Raw genomic sequence first — 19,076 nt, 5'->3', positions numbered from 1 at the left:
CCACAAAATTCCCCCGACTAGCGACCCCTGGCAACCCTCCTCCCCTGCCAGCACCCGGAAGGTATATAAGGCCTGTCCCTTGTAGAGCCACACTGACATTTGGATCCGGAAAGAGAGGCTGTTGGAGGCACCGTATCCGTCCGTCGCTTATTTTTGTGCAGGTACGGTGACGCTTGCTACGGTGAATGCCTGTGGGGGGGGATAGGTAGCCTTGTCTTATTGCAGTAGCAGGATAGAAAAAGCAGCAATATTGTTACCTGTATGAAGGTTGAAAATGCTTTGGTCTACCTAGATTTGTATAGAAAATTAGTGACGAGGTATAGAAAGACTTATTGTAATCGGTATTAAAGTCAAAATTGCTTTACACCCCTCGTAGACTTGGTATTGAACGGACGTATAGCCTTGTCTTATTCAGTAACGAAATAATGGGGAACTAAGCAAAACAAAAGGGAAAATTAACTACGGTATTGACATCTGTATCAAGGTCTAAATTGCTTTCGTTTTCATGGGCTTGACTGGTAGAAGCATCGACATCTTGAAGAAATTATTTGGAGGAGGATTTAGAGTGATTATTGTCGCTAATCTGGCGGTGTTTTGCATTGACGAGAGGGTGAATTATGTATTTAGTCTGCCTGGGCCTTTGACAAAATATTATACCTTTTTAACTAAGTATAATTTTTTTCCAATTTGTCTCGAAGTTCCGTATAGGCATGGGCGGTAGTTTCATAAGCATTGTATATTAAAAAATTATAGAGCCGAGGGTAAATACAGTTTGACAAGAAAATTGAGGGTATTTATTCAGACGGAGGTGTGGATTATGTATTTACCCTGCCAGTACTCCCGGTTACAAAATTATACTTACAGAGGCGACACTGTTACTTGACCCATTTGTTTCCCAAGAGCGATGAGAGCGTACAGTAGGGAGTCAGCAGGCCATTATATTAGCATTTTAGATGAGTGTGTGTGTGTGTGTGTGTGTGTGTGTGTGTGTGTGTGTGTGTGTGTGTGTCGTGTAGCTAGGTACGGCATAGCTTGGGAACACGAAGGGGAAGGTGGGTAGGTAGGTGGATGGAATTTAAAGGAAACTCAGACACGCTCAGTATCATTAGCTAATAAGGACTTTACACGAGAATTCCTCACTCTAGTATTTTCACTCCCACCATTTTTTTTTTTTCTGAGGTGATCGAAATCTTCAGGTATTAGATTGATAATGAATAAAACTCCATTAACAAAATCGTCTGGCGTTAGTTGGAATGGAACGAAAAAGAAAATACTGAGATGAAGGGCAGGAAATCACTCGTAAGCTTGTGGAAGTAAGAATGGTTGATAAGAATTTGTAATATGTATGGAAGTGAGTGATGGTTCCTGTGTGTGTGTGTGTCAGAGAGAGAGAGAGAAGAGGGAGGGGCTGATAAGGTCAAGTTCAGGGTCTGGAGGGTCGATGAGGGTAGAGGAAGAGGTTAAGGAGGAGGCGAGATGGAGGGCAAGGAGGAGGAGGAAGGATATTTGATACATTTCATATATACCTCTTTTGTAATGCTGGGTCCATATAACCATGATAATTACCACCATTTTAAGTCGTCATCATCATCACCATCATCATCATTATCATCGTCATCACTATCATCATCGTCATCATCTTCATCATCATCATCATCATCATTATCATTATCTTCAGCATCATCATTCAGCAATTTTCTATACATGGATGTGCAGTGTTCAGAAACAGGAAAAATCACAAAGACAGTAAAAACCTATCATCATCATCAATATCATCATCATCAATATCATCGTCATTATCATCATCATCGTCATCGCTTATTATTTATGTCTGGGGTAAGCAACGTTCAGAAATAGGAAAAGACAACGCACAGACTCAGGAAATACTATCATCATCATCATCATCATCATCGCCCTAAACCTACTTCCACTCTGATATATAAGGTGGGTAGGAACAGACACACGGAAGCCATCATCTGCATCATCATCATCATCATCATCATCATCAATATCAGACTAATGACTTGGCTTTTAAAGGGTTAAGCATTATTAATTAGCGTAGTGTTAAATTATGCACATCACATCGGAAGGGAGGGAGTGGAGAGGTATTAAGAGAATTATGTAAGTTGGGGGAAGGGGATCAAAATGGCAGGGAACAGGGCGACATGGAGGCGATTTGTTTGTGGCCACCCCGTACGGAACTAGGGCGTCTGGCTGTAGATAAATAGATAGATAGACTTATGCAATCATGTTCATTCAGAGATGCAGTTTTTCATCCCTTCCTATGTCAAGGTATTTAATCAGGTGGACGTGCGTAGCGGTTTGCATGGGGGGATTATGTGTGAAGGATGAGATGGGCAGTTTTAATTCCCCCTTCCCGCCTCCCCCCGCCCCAGACAAAATAATAAATAAATAAATAAATCACCACCACCCCAGCTACGCGTATTGCCCAGACCATAACTTCAAGATGTATTTTTCAGACTTGAGACGATTTCATTCAGCTTGAGAAACCTCGTACTGAAGGGATTCTCTCTCTCTCTCTCTCTCTCTCTCTCTCTCATTGCCGAGGGTACCGTAAGAGACAGCTATAATCATACCTTATAGATAATGCATATATTCCGAGACAATGCACGTACTTATGAATGTGACCGTAAGATTCTCCCACCAAATGCGCTTCCCAGCTGAACTATTACACCAGGTCAGCTGCATAGATTTCTCACAGCTTCAACAAAATAATCCAGTTTTACAGTTCCTAAAATACAAAATCGCATCTGTAAATTCCAGGGGTTTCTCTCGGCTACAACAAATCTTTTGGTGTTACATTGAAAAATACTGTATATCTTACTGTGTCCATACCGAGGAAAGGGTTAAATAAGTGTGGGATTTATTTCAGCTTAACAAAATCATCTAATCTGAAAGACCTTAGTCAAACATGAAGGGTCATAGGCAAACTAGAAAGATATTAACCAACTGTAAAGGTCCTAGTCAAATTGGAGAAGTTATTAACAATTTGAAAGGTCTTGGTCGAACTGGAAAGACCTCAGGGTTAGTCAAGCACAAAAAGTCTTAGCCAGTCTGGAAAGGTCTTAATTATACTGGAAGTTTCTTAGTCAAATTGGGAAGGTGTTGGTCATACTGGAAAAGACCAAGTTATGCGAGAAAGATCTTAGTTATACTGTATGAGTTTTAGTTACATTGTCATTGGAAAGGTTTTAGTTAAGCTGGAAAGTTCTTGAGCATACAGGAAGGGTCTTAGGGAGGCCGGAAATATCATAAACAAACAGGAAACATCTTACATCAGACAAAATCGTCGGTGTGAACCTGAGTAATATACCTAAATGTTAACGAAGATAGTTTTCAGTATTTCACCTCAAGAATGTCTCTCAACCGACCAAAATCCTCTATGTTAGCCTAAGCGTAGCACCAAGATGTGCTCCCAACAACCAGAAGATTAATGAGCAAAGCCAAAAAAGGAGATGGCCCTAGATACAGTTTTACGCGGTTACACGGGGCTAAGGAAGCTTGTTTACGTGTGGGCGTTATGCTCACTGAAGGGCCGCGTCAGTTGGTGATGGTGGGCGCGTTCATTTTCTTACTTACCCTGGTTTTCTTCCTCGTCTTTTCCCGATTTCTTCCTGTTTCCCTTTATGCCAGTCATCATGGACGTGTTTCTCCTTTCCTCTGTTGTTCTTCGTGACTCGTGGGAAGATGGAGAAAGGGCGGGAGGTTTGTAAATAAGAGGAAATAAGAGGGGAGGGTCATGACAGGTCAGTGCTCTTAACATGGCGGCGGGAAGGTAACGGAGCCAGACAGCAGCATGGAGGAGGAGAAGGAGGAGCTAGGAGTCGTCTGCCGGAGGGAAGGAGGAGCCTGTGTGTGTGTGTGAGAGAGAGAGAGAGAGAGAGAGAGAGAGAGAGAGAGAGAGAGAGAGAGAGCCAAGATACATGGAGAGGATGAGGAGAGTAAGGCAAAGATAAGGAGAAAAAATAGGTAAAAATTGAGACAAGAAAGGTAGCTGACAGGAGAGAGAGAGAGAGAGAGAGGTAATAGGTATTATCATCTCCCCCTCAGGCAACGAACTTTTATGGCAGTCCCTCCATCCTCTCTCTCTCTCTCTCTCTCATTCTTTTGTTTCCTCATCATCACTTGTCTTCTTTTTCTTCTGCTACATCTTCTTCAACTACATCTTCCCCTCCTCCTCCTCCTCCTCCTCCTCCTCCTCCTCCTCCTCCTGTCACATACCGTTTCTGTTTTCATTTTTCTGACTTTTCCCACACAGAATTTCTCTCTCTCTCTCTCTCTCTCTCTCTCTCTCTCTCTCTTTCTGTAGTATTTGTATTTATGCATATAGTTTTATACATATACGAGTATATTCCATTTATCACTGAAAGTATCACCTCAGAATCATCACCTATTAGAGAGAGAGAGAGAGAGAGAGAGAGAGAGAGAGAGAGAGAGAGAGAGAGAGGAGGTGGATGATTATGATGGAGGAGCAGATGGAGGAAAGGAGGATGTCGGTGAAGGGGGGAGGGGGAGGGGGAAGGAGGGGGTAAAGGGGTGCACACAGAGGAAGGTCAAGGTGTACATGTTCATGGTCTCAGACTGGGTACACAGACACACACAGACTTTCACACGCACACGCATATTCACAGGCATCGACACATTCACACGCACACGACTATTCACACGCACACACATTCACACGCACGTACAAGGCAGACTCACTCACATATTCCCCATGTTAGAGAATTATTATTATTATTATTATTATTATTATTATTTTGACCGCGAGTAGAATCATAAGCTGAAGAAAACCGGGTCTGGTTGGACAGAATTGAGTAAAATAAATAAATAAATAAATAAATGTTATCCTTTATCAGACTTAAATAAAATCGTCACTTGTTAGAACGAAATGAGAACAGAAATAAACTCAGTACAGCAGGTTTTCCCCTCAAGTGACTGGAACTCCTTTGTCAGTCGCCATAATGAAAGGCCTGTGTGAGAAGTGCTGAGAACTCATTACGAGATCTCTTTCAGGAAAAGTAAGGACATTCGTTTGGTGTTAGCTAGAGATAATCATAGGGACGTTATTGTACTGAAAGAATTAAAGATTGTACGTAGGTTCCATCATCATCATCATCAACAACTACAACACTATAAGGCGTGACGACAGAGACATTTTAAGAGAACAACCAAGAAATTTTAGCAAGACGGTTGTAGGAGGCGAAGGTTGACACTAGACTGTTCAGTACCGTATATACAGGGTGTCCCGGGAGGAAAGGGCATAACTTTGGGAAATGATAGATGAGGGAATTCTAAGGAAAAAATTTTATAATAACAGTTACTGAGCGACATTTACTAATGGTTTTATGGACAGATTATGACGGAGACCATTTTCGCCTTTAAGATCATCAGTAACTGTAGTTCCGTAACGGCTGAGATTTTGATAAAAGTTTGTACAAGATTTTTTTGCTTAGAATTCCCTCATCTGTCATTTCCCAGAGTTATGCCCATTCCTCCCGGGACGCCTTGTACTGTATATTGGTTTCAGCTTACCAGCCACCTCAGCACCGTTGCCTTACTGTTTGGTTGCAGTATTTGGCAAGGTGATAAGTTCTTGAGCCATGTGCGTATCCTATATTAGTATTTACACTTTCATTGCGCTTACGTCTTTTATATTATGTTCTTAATTTTTTAGAGGCTTTTACTTATCGTATATATATATATATATATATATATATATATATATATATATATATATATATATATATATATATATATATATATATATATATATATATATATATATATATATATATATATATATATATATATATATATATATATATATATATATACGAGATTCTGTGGTAAAGTGTGCGTTTTCGCACACTGAAGAACGAGGGTTCGCGCCCCGCCAGGGTACTAAACTTTGGGAGCGTTCTTCCGGCCATGTACTGTTTTGGCGGACATCAGGGGTGCTGTGGTTGAACCAGTGTCGCTTACTATAAAGTATGCTTGCACCCAGTCGGCTTGCGCGGACCGATTACACTTGGTTCACAGGCTACACACACATCCAAAGCCACTCCAACGCTACAGTTACACTAACAAGCACTTCACACCCTACATACAATCTCTACCAGACAGCTAAGCCACTTGGTAGAGATACATTGGCTGTATCGTCCCGAATTCGGTCGGGACAGGCCGGTCCTGCAGTGGATACTCAAACGGCTGATGATGATGATGATATATATATATATATATATATATATATATATATATATATATATATATATATATATATATATATATATATATATGCTAGTAAATAGGTTGATAAATAAATAGATCTATTTGTGTTTGTGGAGTGATTTAAAATAATGAACATGTGAAGTTGATTTTCCGGAAAATAGTATTTAAAGTACCCTGAAAACTAACGGTTTAAATGCCAGGGATGTTTTGTGGGCAGTGTGTATGCTTACCGTGACGGGAGGCTTGGTGGTGTGTAAATATTACGTCATTCACTCAGTCACCTCCACCGCCACAACACACTTCTTTTCTTTATTGGGTATGAAGCCAAAACTGCAAGAAGTGTCACACAAAATGGGGAGCCGTAACTGCTGTCAAGTTATTATTTTTAGTTTAATAATAGCCAGTAATATTCAAAGGGTTGTAATCATAGTAAAGTACATAACGACATAACGTCAGTCAGTATGTTAATGGACCAGGTGGTGTTGACAAGATCCCAGTGGGAGTCTGTAGCCGTGTGGCTGAGTTGAACACCAGGCGCTCGATACACAAACTACGGTTAACTCCATTTTGGAACGTTAGATTTGTTTTTCCAGAAAGAATAAGACATGTGGCAAGGTTCTGTATGCTTTTTTCCATTTCCATTCCCGCAAAAACTAATTATAGTCATGAACTGGGTGTGATCATAATGCTTGTGAAGGCTGGCTCTGGGGGTGTCGTGATGGATGTTGCCCTCTCACCGGCCCGTACCCAGCCAGTGTAGCGAGACTTGGATTATGTGTTCTTTGTGGTGAAGTGGGGTTGTACAGTACACGGATTCGATGACTGACTAAGAGTAAAGTAGCCTAAAGGTGATGTTCTATATAATTATACAACATTAATATTAACACTAACAGCCTTCAGGATAATAATAAGCATTGGTGTATTTTCAGAATCATGACAACAATATTGACCTGTCAACACAAAATATTTTTCCGTTTATTATAGTCGCTGGTTGGTCAGTTGTATTTCATATATATATATATATATATATATATATATATATATATATATATATATATATATATATATATATATATATATATATAGATAGATTTATATATGGAGCCTCTGTGGTAAAGTGTGCGTTTTCGTACACTGAAGAACGAGGGTTCGCGCCCCGCCAGGGTAATAAACTTTGGGAGCGTTCTTCTGGTCATGTATTGCTTGGCGGACATCAGGGGTGCTGTGGTTGGGCCAGTGTCGCATACAATAAAGTATGCTTGCACCCAGTCGGCTTGCGCGAGCCGATTACACTTGGTTCACGGACTGCACACACATCCAAAGCCACTACAACACTATAATTACACTTACAAGCACTTCTCACCCTACATAGAATCTCTACCAGACAGTCTAAGCCACTTGGTAGAGATACATTGGCTGTATCGTTCCCACTTCGGTCAGGATAGTCCGGTTCTGCAGTGGACACTCAAGCGGCTGATGAGATGAGATAAGAGATGAGATATAATATATATATATATATATATATATATATATATATATATATATATATATATATATATGTATATATATATATATATATTCAGTTCATTATATTCTGGCAAGACCGTAGGAGCAACACACTTGGCACCGTGGGCTGAGTACATTCTTTGATCTCAAGGGTTAGCTCCAGTGATGTTGCTGACGGAGAGGCTCAGTCAGGCTAAGGGCCGGTGCCCACCCCCCCACAACACTCACATTAACCGGATTCCTGCTCTTGTAAAACTGACAATACAAACCTGTCCTGGTATTTTTGTGTGTTCACTTTCCACTGAGGCATGACTGTGAAGGCGAAGGTGAGGGTCATGATCAAGGTCACTGGCTGGGTGGAGGGGGTGGGGTAACCTTCAGTTGCTCTCACGCTTCTCGTCTTGGATTGGACTTTCTACACGACGGGGGGCGGAGGGTGAGATTGAGGGAGAAAGGGGAAAGGTGAAGGGCGAGGAGAGGTTAGGCTGGGGAGAGAGAGAACAGACGAACGGAAAGAAGAAAGAGTGGAAAGAAAAGGCTGGAGAGAGAGAGAGAGAGAGAGAGAGAGAGAGAGAGAGAGAAGAAACTTAGGGGACAGGTAAGAGAGGGAGGAGGTGAGGTGGGTGGGGTGGGGGTTGCAGCGAGGTGAGTGACCGAGGATAATATAAAACTTGTAGTCTGGTTTTCACACCCATTACTCTCTCTCTCTCTCTCTCTCTCTCTCTCTCTCTCTCTCTCTCTCATTCCTCTCTTCTTACCTCATCTGTTATTCCCTTTACGTCATCGCTCGCTTCACTGCTCTTGTGTTATTTCTCACTCCTTGCTTTTGTCTCACTTTCCTCAGTCCTTTCTCTCCTTGCCTCATCTCTTCTGTCATTCCTCTCTTCATACTTCATCTCTGGTATCATTCCTCTCGCGTCTCTTCCCTCTTCTCTTCTCATCCCTCACTCTTTTCATGCCATCCTGTGCAGTCAGTGTTGCTAGGTAGGTAAAATGAGTACCTAGAATACTTAGGGGCGGTAGCTGTGGTAACCTGGATGATGCTGTGAAAAAACCCTCCACAGGCTCAAAGGCCTAAGTTATGGAGATGGGTATCGTAGCTGAGCGCCTCGTGAAGTCTGCTCTCATCTTTACCTGTCCTCACCTTTACCATTTACCTTCATCTTCTCTCCTTGACTTGTTTCTGTCTTTTTATTTTCTCTTTAATTCCTCGTCACTCTGATCACTCTTTTCTTTATGGCCTTTATTAACGAAAATGGTGGTTATATTTTCATCTATCTGTTTGTCTGTCTGTCAGGATTTCAGGGTAATATGGGAGATCATGAAAAAATTTGGTGAGGTTTGGTATGTGTGTGTGTGTGTGTGTGTGTGTGTGTGTGTGTGTGTGTGTGTGTGTGTGTGTGTGTGTGTGTGTGTGTGTGTGTGTGTTTCTCTGTGTGTTTACGCTGTTGTGGAGTACAGCAAGTGTGTGTGTGTGTGTGTGTGTGTGTGTGTGTGTGTGTGTGTGTGTGTGTGTGTGTGTGTGTGTGTGTGTATGAAAGGGAAAGGGGACGCACCACGTACAGCTCTTCTCAACAGGGTGGAATCTAGGGCCATTCATTTATACACTCCTAATTATACACGAGCATGCAGCACCCGTCCAACCATACACATTCATCCTTCTCCTGTCTAGCTTTTTAAATCCCAGAGTTCACTCCTTCACCAAAATGATTTATATCCTATTTCTAATGCAGAGAAATTGAGAACTTTGTGTTATATTCTAGCTAACACTGGACGATTTTAATTAGCTGAAGATAGCACACCACAGCCAAAAGGTTAGCGAAATTCTTACCTTCAATCGCGTGCAAACTTACGACCAGCAGACCTACTCCGTTACCACTAGACCACCGCCGCCTCATTCCTTACACCATAATTAATTCCTTACTCTTCACGCGTCATTCCATACCCCCCTTCCCCTCCAAAGAGAACCGGAGAGGGAGGGGGGTGGAGGAGAGCAAATAGAAGTGTGTGTGCTGCCATTAGGATACCGCTACCGTGTACTGACGAAGAGAGAGAGAAAGAGAGAGAGAGAGAGTACTGTTGCCTTTCCTCGCTTTATTCTCAGGTTCGGTAGTGAAGAATCAGGAGCTTTTGTCCCTACTCAGTGACGATCTTTCCTCCCACAGAACCTCCCTTGCCGTGTCTCCGTCTAACCCTTCTTAATATACACTCTGAGGCTCGATAAATGGTGACAGGATCGTGTGTTGGGGGATGAGGGGTTGTTACTGAGTAGGGACAGAAGTGCTTGGAGGTCCTGTTGTGATAGAAGAACATTGAAAAAGAGTACGTGAGAAAAGTAGAGAAAAAATTAAGGCTCTCCCCCACCCACCACACCCTAGGATAATTTTGCCGAGATGAAACAGGAAAAAAATCATGCTTGTTAAAAGGAAAGGCCATTGATTTTTATTTACTTATTTATTTATGTATGTATTTATTTATTTTTTTTGGAGGGGGGACGGAAAAGGAAACGCCATACAGTATACAGTCTTTAGTCAACAGCCTCTCATTCGTCTGCATACATATCAAGCAGGAAGGTGGAGAAGGAGGAGGAGGAAGGGTGGAAGGAGGAGAGAAGGAGAGGGGGAGAAGGGAAGGCGGTGGGTAGGAGGGAAGAAGAGAGATACAGGAGGGAAAAAAGTATTAAGGGGAGGAAGGAGAATATTAAAAAGTACAGTATCAATAAGTTTTGCACTAAATTTGTTACTATATTTCTTTCACCTCTATTTGGCCCAGATTTTCTTCCTTTTGCATTCACGTAGCTCAGTGGCAGAAAAAGACAATACCTCGGCTCTGCTTTCTTTCCATAGCGCTTCTTCATGATCTAGTGTTAATCTAGTGTTACAACTTAGCACTGAAGAGGGAGAGACGCCAGATTTACGCCAAGTTGAAGTGAACGGAGTGTAGACGTAACATAATTCGGTATTTCGAGGATATGTCGTGTGAGGGAGAGTTGTTACTGAGGAGGGATGGAAGTAGATACAGTGATTGGCGGTGTTTGGTTAAGGTCTGTTTGTTTTGGCTTCAGCAAGTGGGAAAGGTGTGTGTGTGTGTGTGTGTGTTTGGTGGTGTGGTTGTGATTGTTGTGTGGTTAGTGCAGGTGGCGGTGTGTGTGTGTGTGTGTGTGTGTGTGTGTGTGTGTGTGTGTGTGTTTGGTGGTGTGGTTGTGATTGTTGTGTGGTTAGTGCAGGTGGCGGTGTGCGTGTGTGTGTGTGTGTGTGTGTGTGTGTGTGTGTGTGTGTGTGTGTGTGTGTGTGTGTGCGTGTGCGCGCCTGAGTTTGCGGATTAATATGTGTGCGTGTGTACGTATATGAGTGTTCATGTGCGTGTGTAAACCCTCCAGGCTCACAGGGAAGGCTGGGAGGAAATAGCAGTGGTGAGAGAGAGAGAGAGAGAGAGAGAGAGAGAGAGAAGAATTTTGGAAGTGTAAAGTAGTTTGAAGGAAGAACTTAGGATAAAAGGACAATGAAAGATGGAAGAAGGAAAGGAGAAAAGATGGAATAAAGGATGGAGCGAAGGAAGAAGGAAGGGAGTTCGGAAGGAAGGGAGTTCGGAAGGAAGGACATGAGGAAGGAAAGTGAAGGAAGGAGAGAGAGGAAGGAGGGAGGAGACAAGGAGGAAAGGAGGAGTGAGGGAGGTGAGGTGGGAACAAGTCAAGTGTGGTGCCTTCAAATGTGTGCAATTTTTTCCTTCCGGTTCTCACCATTTATCATCACTCCTCTTCCCTCCCTCCTTCCCTACCTACCTACCCACCTACCTCCCTTCCTCCTCCCCATCTCTCTCTCCCTTCCCTCCTCCCTGCCTACCTACCTACCTACTTCCTCTCTCCTTTCTCTCCTTCTCTCCCTCCTTCACCTCCTCTTCTTCCGTACCTGCCTCTACTCCTTTTCTGGGTCTTCCTTCTCTTCACATATCATTCCATTCTCTCTTTCTTTGCCTCCTCAGTGTGTACGAGTATGTATGTAAGTATGTATGTACAGTATGTATGTATGTATGTATGTAGAGAGAACAAGCCCAAGCTGAATCTCTACACGATCAACCAAAACAGAGCGAAATTCAACCTTCAGGTGTTATAGGCAGAGAGAGAGAGAGAGAGAGAGAGAGAGAGAGAGAGAGAGAGAGAGAGAGAGAGAGAGAGAGAGAGAAGCATACTCCACACAGAGGCAAAAGGACTCATGTATGTACAAAGTAAGCAACAGTGCGGTGGATTAATAAAACATGGGGTCGGTTCAGCACACCTAACCTCTGCGAAGATGATTTGGCAACAGAAGTAATGTGATACGAGAGACAGACACCGAGACTATTGAGAGATGGCGAAGGGTTGAGTTGTGTGATGCTGAGGTGAAGGGATAGTTGTGTGGATGGTTCTGACGATTTGAAAGATTGAGGGAATGAGTTTTTGAGTTATCCATGCGTATGTTTATGTGTGTGTGTATTATGTTTGTCTGTGCGTTTTTACTTTGATACCTTTTATGTGTATATTTAGGTATGAATATGTATATGGATATGCTTGTGTATGTATGAAGGAAGGTTTGTATATACAGTATGTACGTGAGTGCATGCGTACATGGGTTTCTGCGCAAGTACCCAAGTGTCAGTGTGTGTAAATGTCTTTATAGGAGAACATAGGAAGTACAGCAAGCAGGAGGTATGTTGCCCCATGACGAGGTTATTTGCTGGAAAAAATGTTAATACTGCTAAGATCTAATCAGCGGGTAAGAGAAAAGTATGACATAGAGGAGGGCTCTCCCCCACCCACCACACCATCCGGTAAAACTGGCAGAGAAGAAAAAAAAAAACGCGATTCTTAGAAAGAGCGAGCATTTTGTATATGCGCGAGTTGTATTTATTTATTTACTTATTTCTTTTTTTTGAGGATACAGTAACATTTCTGCAAGTCATGCCTGCCAGGATAACGACACTTGACTGTGATAAGATAATATTACGTAACATTCCTTTTTTGCCTGATAATGCCAGATGATGTAATGAAAACAAGAAGGTACTTGTCGCTGGCATTACCCTCTAGGTCTATAACTGAAGAAAATACCTCGGTTAAATCCTACACTTGGCCTGAAGATTAGCTTATACTCTGGCTGACACAAGACGATAATACGGGTTACAGGAAACACACTCATCCACGCCTGAGGGTAAAGCTTTGTGTGTGTGTGTGTGTGTGTGTGTGTGTGTGTGTGTACTATTATTATACCGCCAAAACACCGAGTATCTGAAATTTGATTATCTGCTTTTGAAGTAACAACTGTTATTGTTTAGTGGAGATAACCTGACAGCATCATATTCCCCTTTCACTCTCTCTCCCCCTCCACACCCCTCCAAACAGGCCTCCCTCATACCCCCTCTAGCATCATACACCCCCGTTACCCTCTCCCACTCCCCACACCCCTTCAAACAAGCCTCCCTCTCCACCCTTCTCTGCCCTCGACCTTGACAAAGCCGGGTCGTCACCATCTCGGCCTCACTGTCATTACACGCAATATATAACAAGGGGCAAGGACAAATATGGCGCCGAAATTGTAACACCGGGAGAGGCTGGCAGGGTACGAGCGTAATTAGATCTGTATTTCCCGCGCGATTTCTTCCTCACGTTCGCCCCAAAGCTTATTTCATCTCTTGGTTTAATTTGGAGATTATGGAGATTTCGTAACCCCTACTTCTTAGCGGTTTATATATGCCTATCACTGTTTTTTATTTTTGGTTTATATTATTGATGCAAACTAGGTGTAATATTAAGTAGCTAAGGAAGAAATGTTACGTTGTTTCTTATATCAACGAAAAGAAATGGTCCTTTGTTTTAGCTGTATTTCCGTTTAGCTATATTTTTGTCATTTCCTTCCTCTCCCTTTTCTTCTCCACCTCTTCATCCTTCTTCCTTCCCTTCTCTCTTCTCTACCTCTCCATCCTTCTTCCTTCCCTCCTCTCATCTCCACCTCTCCATCCTCCTCCTTTCCCTTAACTCATCTTCTTCATCTCTCCATCCTTTTTTCATCCCTTTTCTCTCCTCCACCTTTCCATCCTCCTTCCTTCCCTTTTCTCTCCTCCACCTTTCCATCCTTCTGCCTTCCCTTCTCTCTTTTCCACCTCTCCATCCTTCTTCCTTCCCTCCACTTTTCTCACCTCTCCATCCTTCTTCCCTCCTCCCTCTTCCTCTTCTCCTCCACCTTTCCATCCTTCTTCCTTCCCTTTTCTCTTCTCCACCTCTCCATCCTTCTTCCCTCCTCTCTCTCTCTCTCTCTCTCTCTCTCTCTCTCTCCTTTCCTCCACCACACCATCCTCCCGCTCCTTCTCTCTCTCCCTCCTCCCTCCACTTCCAGATTACGGAGCCGACGGCGCTAAAAGTATTGTGACACGACCCACCTAATTGATTTTTCTTTGTCCTGGATCTTAATGGCCCGTCTGCCTTTTCATCTGTAAATTATCTATATATTTATTTATTTATTTTTATTTCAATTATTCGTTTTTAGAGATCCTGACGACACTAAGAAATGAAAAACAAAAACAAAACGAAATCCCAACACTACTAGCCTAATTATTTTTTTTCCCCTGAATTAAAGTGTCATTATTTTGTTTTTGTTATTATTTATTTGCCTATTTCTTATTTCTTATTTTTTTTTTTTTTTTTTATTGTTTCAGGCTGTGTTGTGTTTGTTGTGGTGCCGCCATGTTGAGTTGCCGCGTCCTGTTGGTGTGTGTGGGTGAGTATTTTTTCGTGTGTGTGTGTGTGTGTGTGTGTGTGTGTGTGTGTGTGTGTGTGTGTGTGTGTGTGTGTGTGTGTGTGTGTGTTTATTTCTTCTATGCCTTTTCTTTGTCTCTACATTTGATCTCCAGTGTCTGTATTGAGTTTTGGCTTGCCTGTTTTCCTCGTGATTCTGTCTGTCTGTCTGTCTGTCTGTCTGTCTGTCTCTCTCTCTCTCTCTCTCTCTCTCTCTCTCTCTCTCTCTCTCTCTCTCTCTCTCTCTCTCTCAGCTATTATCTTTATGTTTAGCCTCCGAATTATGAAGAGCGTTGAGGAGTGCGTGGAGGAGATGGCGAAGATGGATATGTATGTATGTATGTATGTTGTTTATGTATGTATGTATGTGTGTATGGTGCTCTCAGGTGTACAGTAGCTTAGCCAGGTCTCCATAAATGGGGTGGGGGGGGGACAAGGTGGGGCCAAGCTGAGAGAGAGAGAGAGAGAGAGAGAGAGAGAGAGAGAGAGAGAGAGAGAGAGAGAGAATATGGAAGTAAATGCTGTATGATGAAAAGCGAGGTCGAAGGATGGTGTGAAGGAGATTTTGGGTTCAGTGGCTTTGGAGATTACACAGCACCTTATCCTGAGCGATTTATTCTGTACATTGATTGATTTATGCTTTACAATGATTTATTCTTTACATTGCACCATACTGTTCCCTTGAGTGTTATTGAAGCCAACTGTATCGATAAGTAAAGCGATATAAATGATGTACAAAATAATGTTAGTGTTTAATATGCAAAATAAATCGCAAAGGAAAAGATGCTACGAAGTTTCCTGTGCCAAATAATAATAATAATAATAATAATAATAATAATAATAATAATAATAATAAAATCAAACCATCCCATACCTAAAATGTAGCCTTATCTAACCTAACCTAGCCATACCTATCCTTCTCCTACCTACCCATCCCTAACTTAGTATCGCCCGTCTTAACCTAGCTTAACCTAACTTAATCTGTGTTGGAGTATGGTTGTCTCAGGGTCATTCTAGCAAGAGGGTGCATAGTGCCATCTAACATAGCTAAACAGAACAAACAACCAAGTCCGGCCCATTCTAACTTACTCTAGCCTGATCTGACCAAACCTAACCTAAACTAATATAATATATCCTGATCTGACCTAACCTAAACTAACATAATCTATCGTGCCCTGATCTGACCAAAAAGTAACATAACCTATCGTGACCTAACCTAACTTACCATAATTTAATATCAACGTAACCTAACTTTTTTTCCTGATCTGACTCAACATGGCCTTTCCTGATCTAACTTCACCTAACTTAATCTGACATGATATATTCTGACCTAACCTAACCCAGCCTAACCTAAGCTAGTCTATTCTTATCTGGCATAATCTAATTTAACATAATCTATCATAACCTTGCTTAACCGAGCCTGTTCTAACCTAACCTACGACACCCTATCCAGCCACAGTATCATATAACATCATTTCACTCAGCTGTGGCGTGTGTTGGGGTGTGGCTGGTACAAGGTCTGCCCAGCAAGAGGGAGCAGAGGGCCATCAGGACCCGCCTTAAGCTCCGGCCAGAGGGGAGGCAGCTGCTGATTGACGCGCAGGTGGGCAACGTCCTGCGTAACGCGCCCGTCGGGTCACAGCTCATCGCAACCCAGCCGCCCATCCCCGCCATCCTAGCCAGACTCCCCGACAACGCCACCCTCATCAGGCCAAACATCGTGGACACCTTCAAGTGCGACGGACGGGTTGGTTCTCCCTCCCTCTTGTGTATAGATCCTTTTAGTGCACAGTAATACCTGCGTGTACAGCCAAACACTTATCCTCCCTTCCGCCTCTGTTATCACCACTTACCTACCCTGCCCCTTTTATCACCATTTACCTCCCCTGCCTCTTTTATCACCATTTACCTCCCCTGCCTCTTTTATCACCATTTACCTCCTCTGCCTCTTTTATCATCATTTACCTCCCCTGCCTCTGTTATCACCATTTACCTCCCCTGCCTCTGTTATCACCGCTTGCTTCCCCTGCCTTTTATATCACGGCTTACCCCCTTGCCTCTTTATCACGGTGATGCCTGAGCGTTTAACAGCTGCGGCCACATAACCAGGGCCACCAGAAAAGGAAGGTATGGATCTCTCCTTTTGGATGAAACAGATATAAACTGAAATAGACCCAGTTATGGCTAGGATTTACACTGGTGATGATTGATGTGTTGGTGTCGTTTATGAAGTTACTTAAAGTCCACCTTTTGTTGAACGAGAGCCACATCCTTCACTACTAGCAGGCATCGTATACCTGGCCACACCTGTAGAGGACATTAATTTCGGTGTTGATGGCGCCAGGTGATGTTATACGGCTTAGAAGAGACCCTTTCATTTCGAGAGGGAGTAAATGGGTGGCCAAGGGGTGCTCATGACTTGTTAACTGGTGTATGGATGAAAGGAAACACATGCATATCCTGGGTAAGCCACGATTACATTTAACTCGTGATGTATGTGGTTGTGTGTGTGTGTGTGTGTGTGTGTGTGTGTGTGTGTGTGTGTGTTTTCTACATGAACACACACACACACACACACACACACACACACACACACACACACACACACACACACACTGTATACTAATTATGTTGGTATGTTTTGTGTTGTTCAGGGGTACGGGTACTACGCTGACGAGGACAACGAGTGTCAGATATTCCATGTGTGCCTGCCTCTACGTCAACTTTACCCCGCCAACTTCACCACAGACATCACATTCCAATTCTCCTTCATCTGCCCGGAGTACACCATATTCACACAGGTCAGTATGGTGCTCAGTTTACTATAGTCTGTTGTTTTCATCTGACAGAACTAGACCAGTCCTACAATTTGACTATCCTACTGCTTGAAATTTGATGAGGGTTAGTTTTGAGGTAGAAATGAGTGTCCTTGGTTACTAGTCAAGTCGACCCACCAGTCTGACTCTCTTTGGCTATTAAATGACCTGAAAAAGGCAAGGGGTAATCGTCAGGTAAAAAAATAAAATAAAACTAAAAAGACAATTGTGATGGAGATATCAAGAGAAATGTACGAGAATTTAAGTGACATATGAAGAGGCGGCTTAGGGTTAAAGAGGGCCCCTTATCACATAAATTCAGGGGATTATATACAGGTTACACAGTGGATGAAGCCTCTCTCTTAATCCACTGTGTAATCTCTATATAATCCCCTGAAATCGTGTGATAGCGGCCTCTTTGTAAACCCTAACCTCCTCTGACAGGCGTGTGGGCTGGTGGATGGTGGAAGTTTGGGGAAGGGGGCTGAACCTGGGCAAGTGTTTTCCGCAGATTCGAGCAAGATGGGTTATGGCGGATTTCAGTGGTATTATAATTAGGTATAATGCACGATATTTGTTTCCTTTATCATCTAGTTGACCTTGTGATGGCCTGTTAGACTGCGATAAGCAGTGTTAAACAAGCTCTTATCTACATTTACTACACCGGGACAGTTGCTGCAGCAACTTCAAATTCGAGCAGTGTCTAACATTCAGAAGTAATCTGTCAGGCTGGCCGAGCGGTAGAACGCAGAGCAGGGGTCTACAGTTAAGTTCCGCAGTTAGAAAATGTTAACCAGCTATTCTTGTTCCCTACCTGTTACAGGTAGCAGTAGTGGGATTATGTTTCCATGTTGATGTGAACGAGGTACCTGGAAGTCACCACACGAAGCTAAATAATTCATACTAAAAAAGAGGAGGGAAAAATATGGGATGGGAGGAGGATATATGCAATAATAGGAGAGAACAATTGGTTGGTTTATAAGTGAATTTTTTTGTGCACTCTGCAGGACGCGATGGTTTGCGCATGGTCGACAGAGGCAGTGCCCTGTGAATACGCCCATGACCTCTACTGGATGAACCAAAACTTCTTCAGGGAGGTTGAGGACTCCTTTGGCACCCGCTACGCCCACGTTAACGAGCCCCTGCCCTAAGGAACTCGAAAACAGACAGAGAATCGACCAAATGGCTTCTGATGATGGCACAAGTTTTTCTCGCAGGCCACATAACCTGCCACACGAGCCGCTCCCCTGGTACAAAGAGCCGCTCCCCTCATACGCCTTTGATTCGGCTCATCTTCCTCTCTTTTATTTCTCTGCCTTTGTCTTCTCTCCTTGTCTGTCCCTCCTCCCCTTGCTCCCATCTCTCCCCGTCGTGTTTATCCAGTTTTGTCTCTCCCATCTATTTTCCGCCAGCTTTTACGCCCTTCCATATTCACCCTTCCCCCCTCCCCCCATTGTCTCCCTAATTTGCTCCCTTTTATCACTCGGGCGAGCCTTAAGGCGGCAATTTCCTCTGTTATGCGGTCGCTCCCTCATTATCAAAACCTGTTACTATAACCCTGTAGATTCTTTGCCACTGATCTCGCGCTGAAGGGCATTGATTGCGACTCTTACATGGATCATTATTTCCACGTTTTCTTTGCCACTTTTACAGAGAGCCTCATTACATAATGCCTTATTATAAAATGGTTTATTGTTACAAAAATTGGGGCAGACAAGACCCTATTACATGTAGATTTT

At 42.9% G+C, this 19,076-nt stretch overlaps 1 protein-coding gene across 1 annotated transcript; it reads left to right on the top strand.

Moving 5' to 3' along the window:
• The first annotated feature begins 111 nt into the window (after nt 1–111).
• LOC145403982 (uncharacterized) lies at nt 112–18,664 on the top strand. Its single transcript, XM_080275584.1, has 5 exons — nt 112–161; nt 14,443–14,504; nt 16,006–16,268; nt 17,176–17,322; nt 18,345–18,664. The coding sequence occupies exons 2-5, from the start codon at nt 14,471–14,473 to the stop codon at nt 18,486–18,488; spliced, it is 588 nt and encodes a 195-aa protein (XP_080131710.1). The 5' UTR covers nt 112–161; nt 14,443–14,470; the 3' UTR covers nt 18,489–18,664.
• Nucleotides 18,665–19,076: the final 412 nt, after the last annotated feature.

The sequence above is a fragment of the Coenobita brevimanus genome, chromosome 62 (assembly GCF_032717465.1).
Source record: "Coenobita brevimanus isolate Jiangsu-jjx chromosome 62, ASM3271746v2, whole genome shotgun sequence".
Lineage (NCBI taxonomy): Eukaryota > Metazoa > Arthropoda > Malacostraca > Decapoda > Coenobitidae > Coenobita > Coenobita brevimanus.
This window is presented reverse-complemented; position numbering and strand designations above follow the sequence as displayed.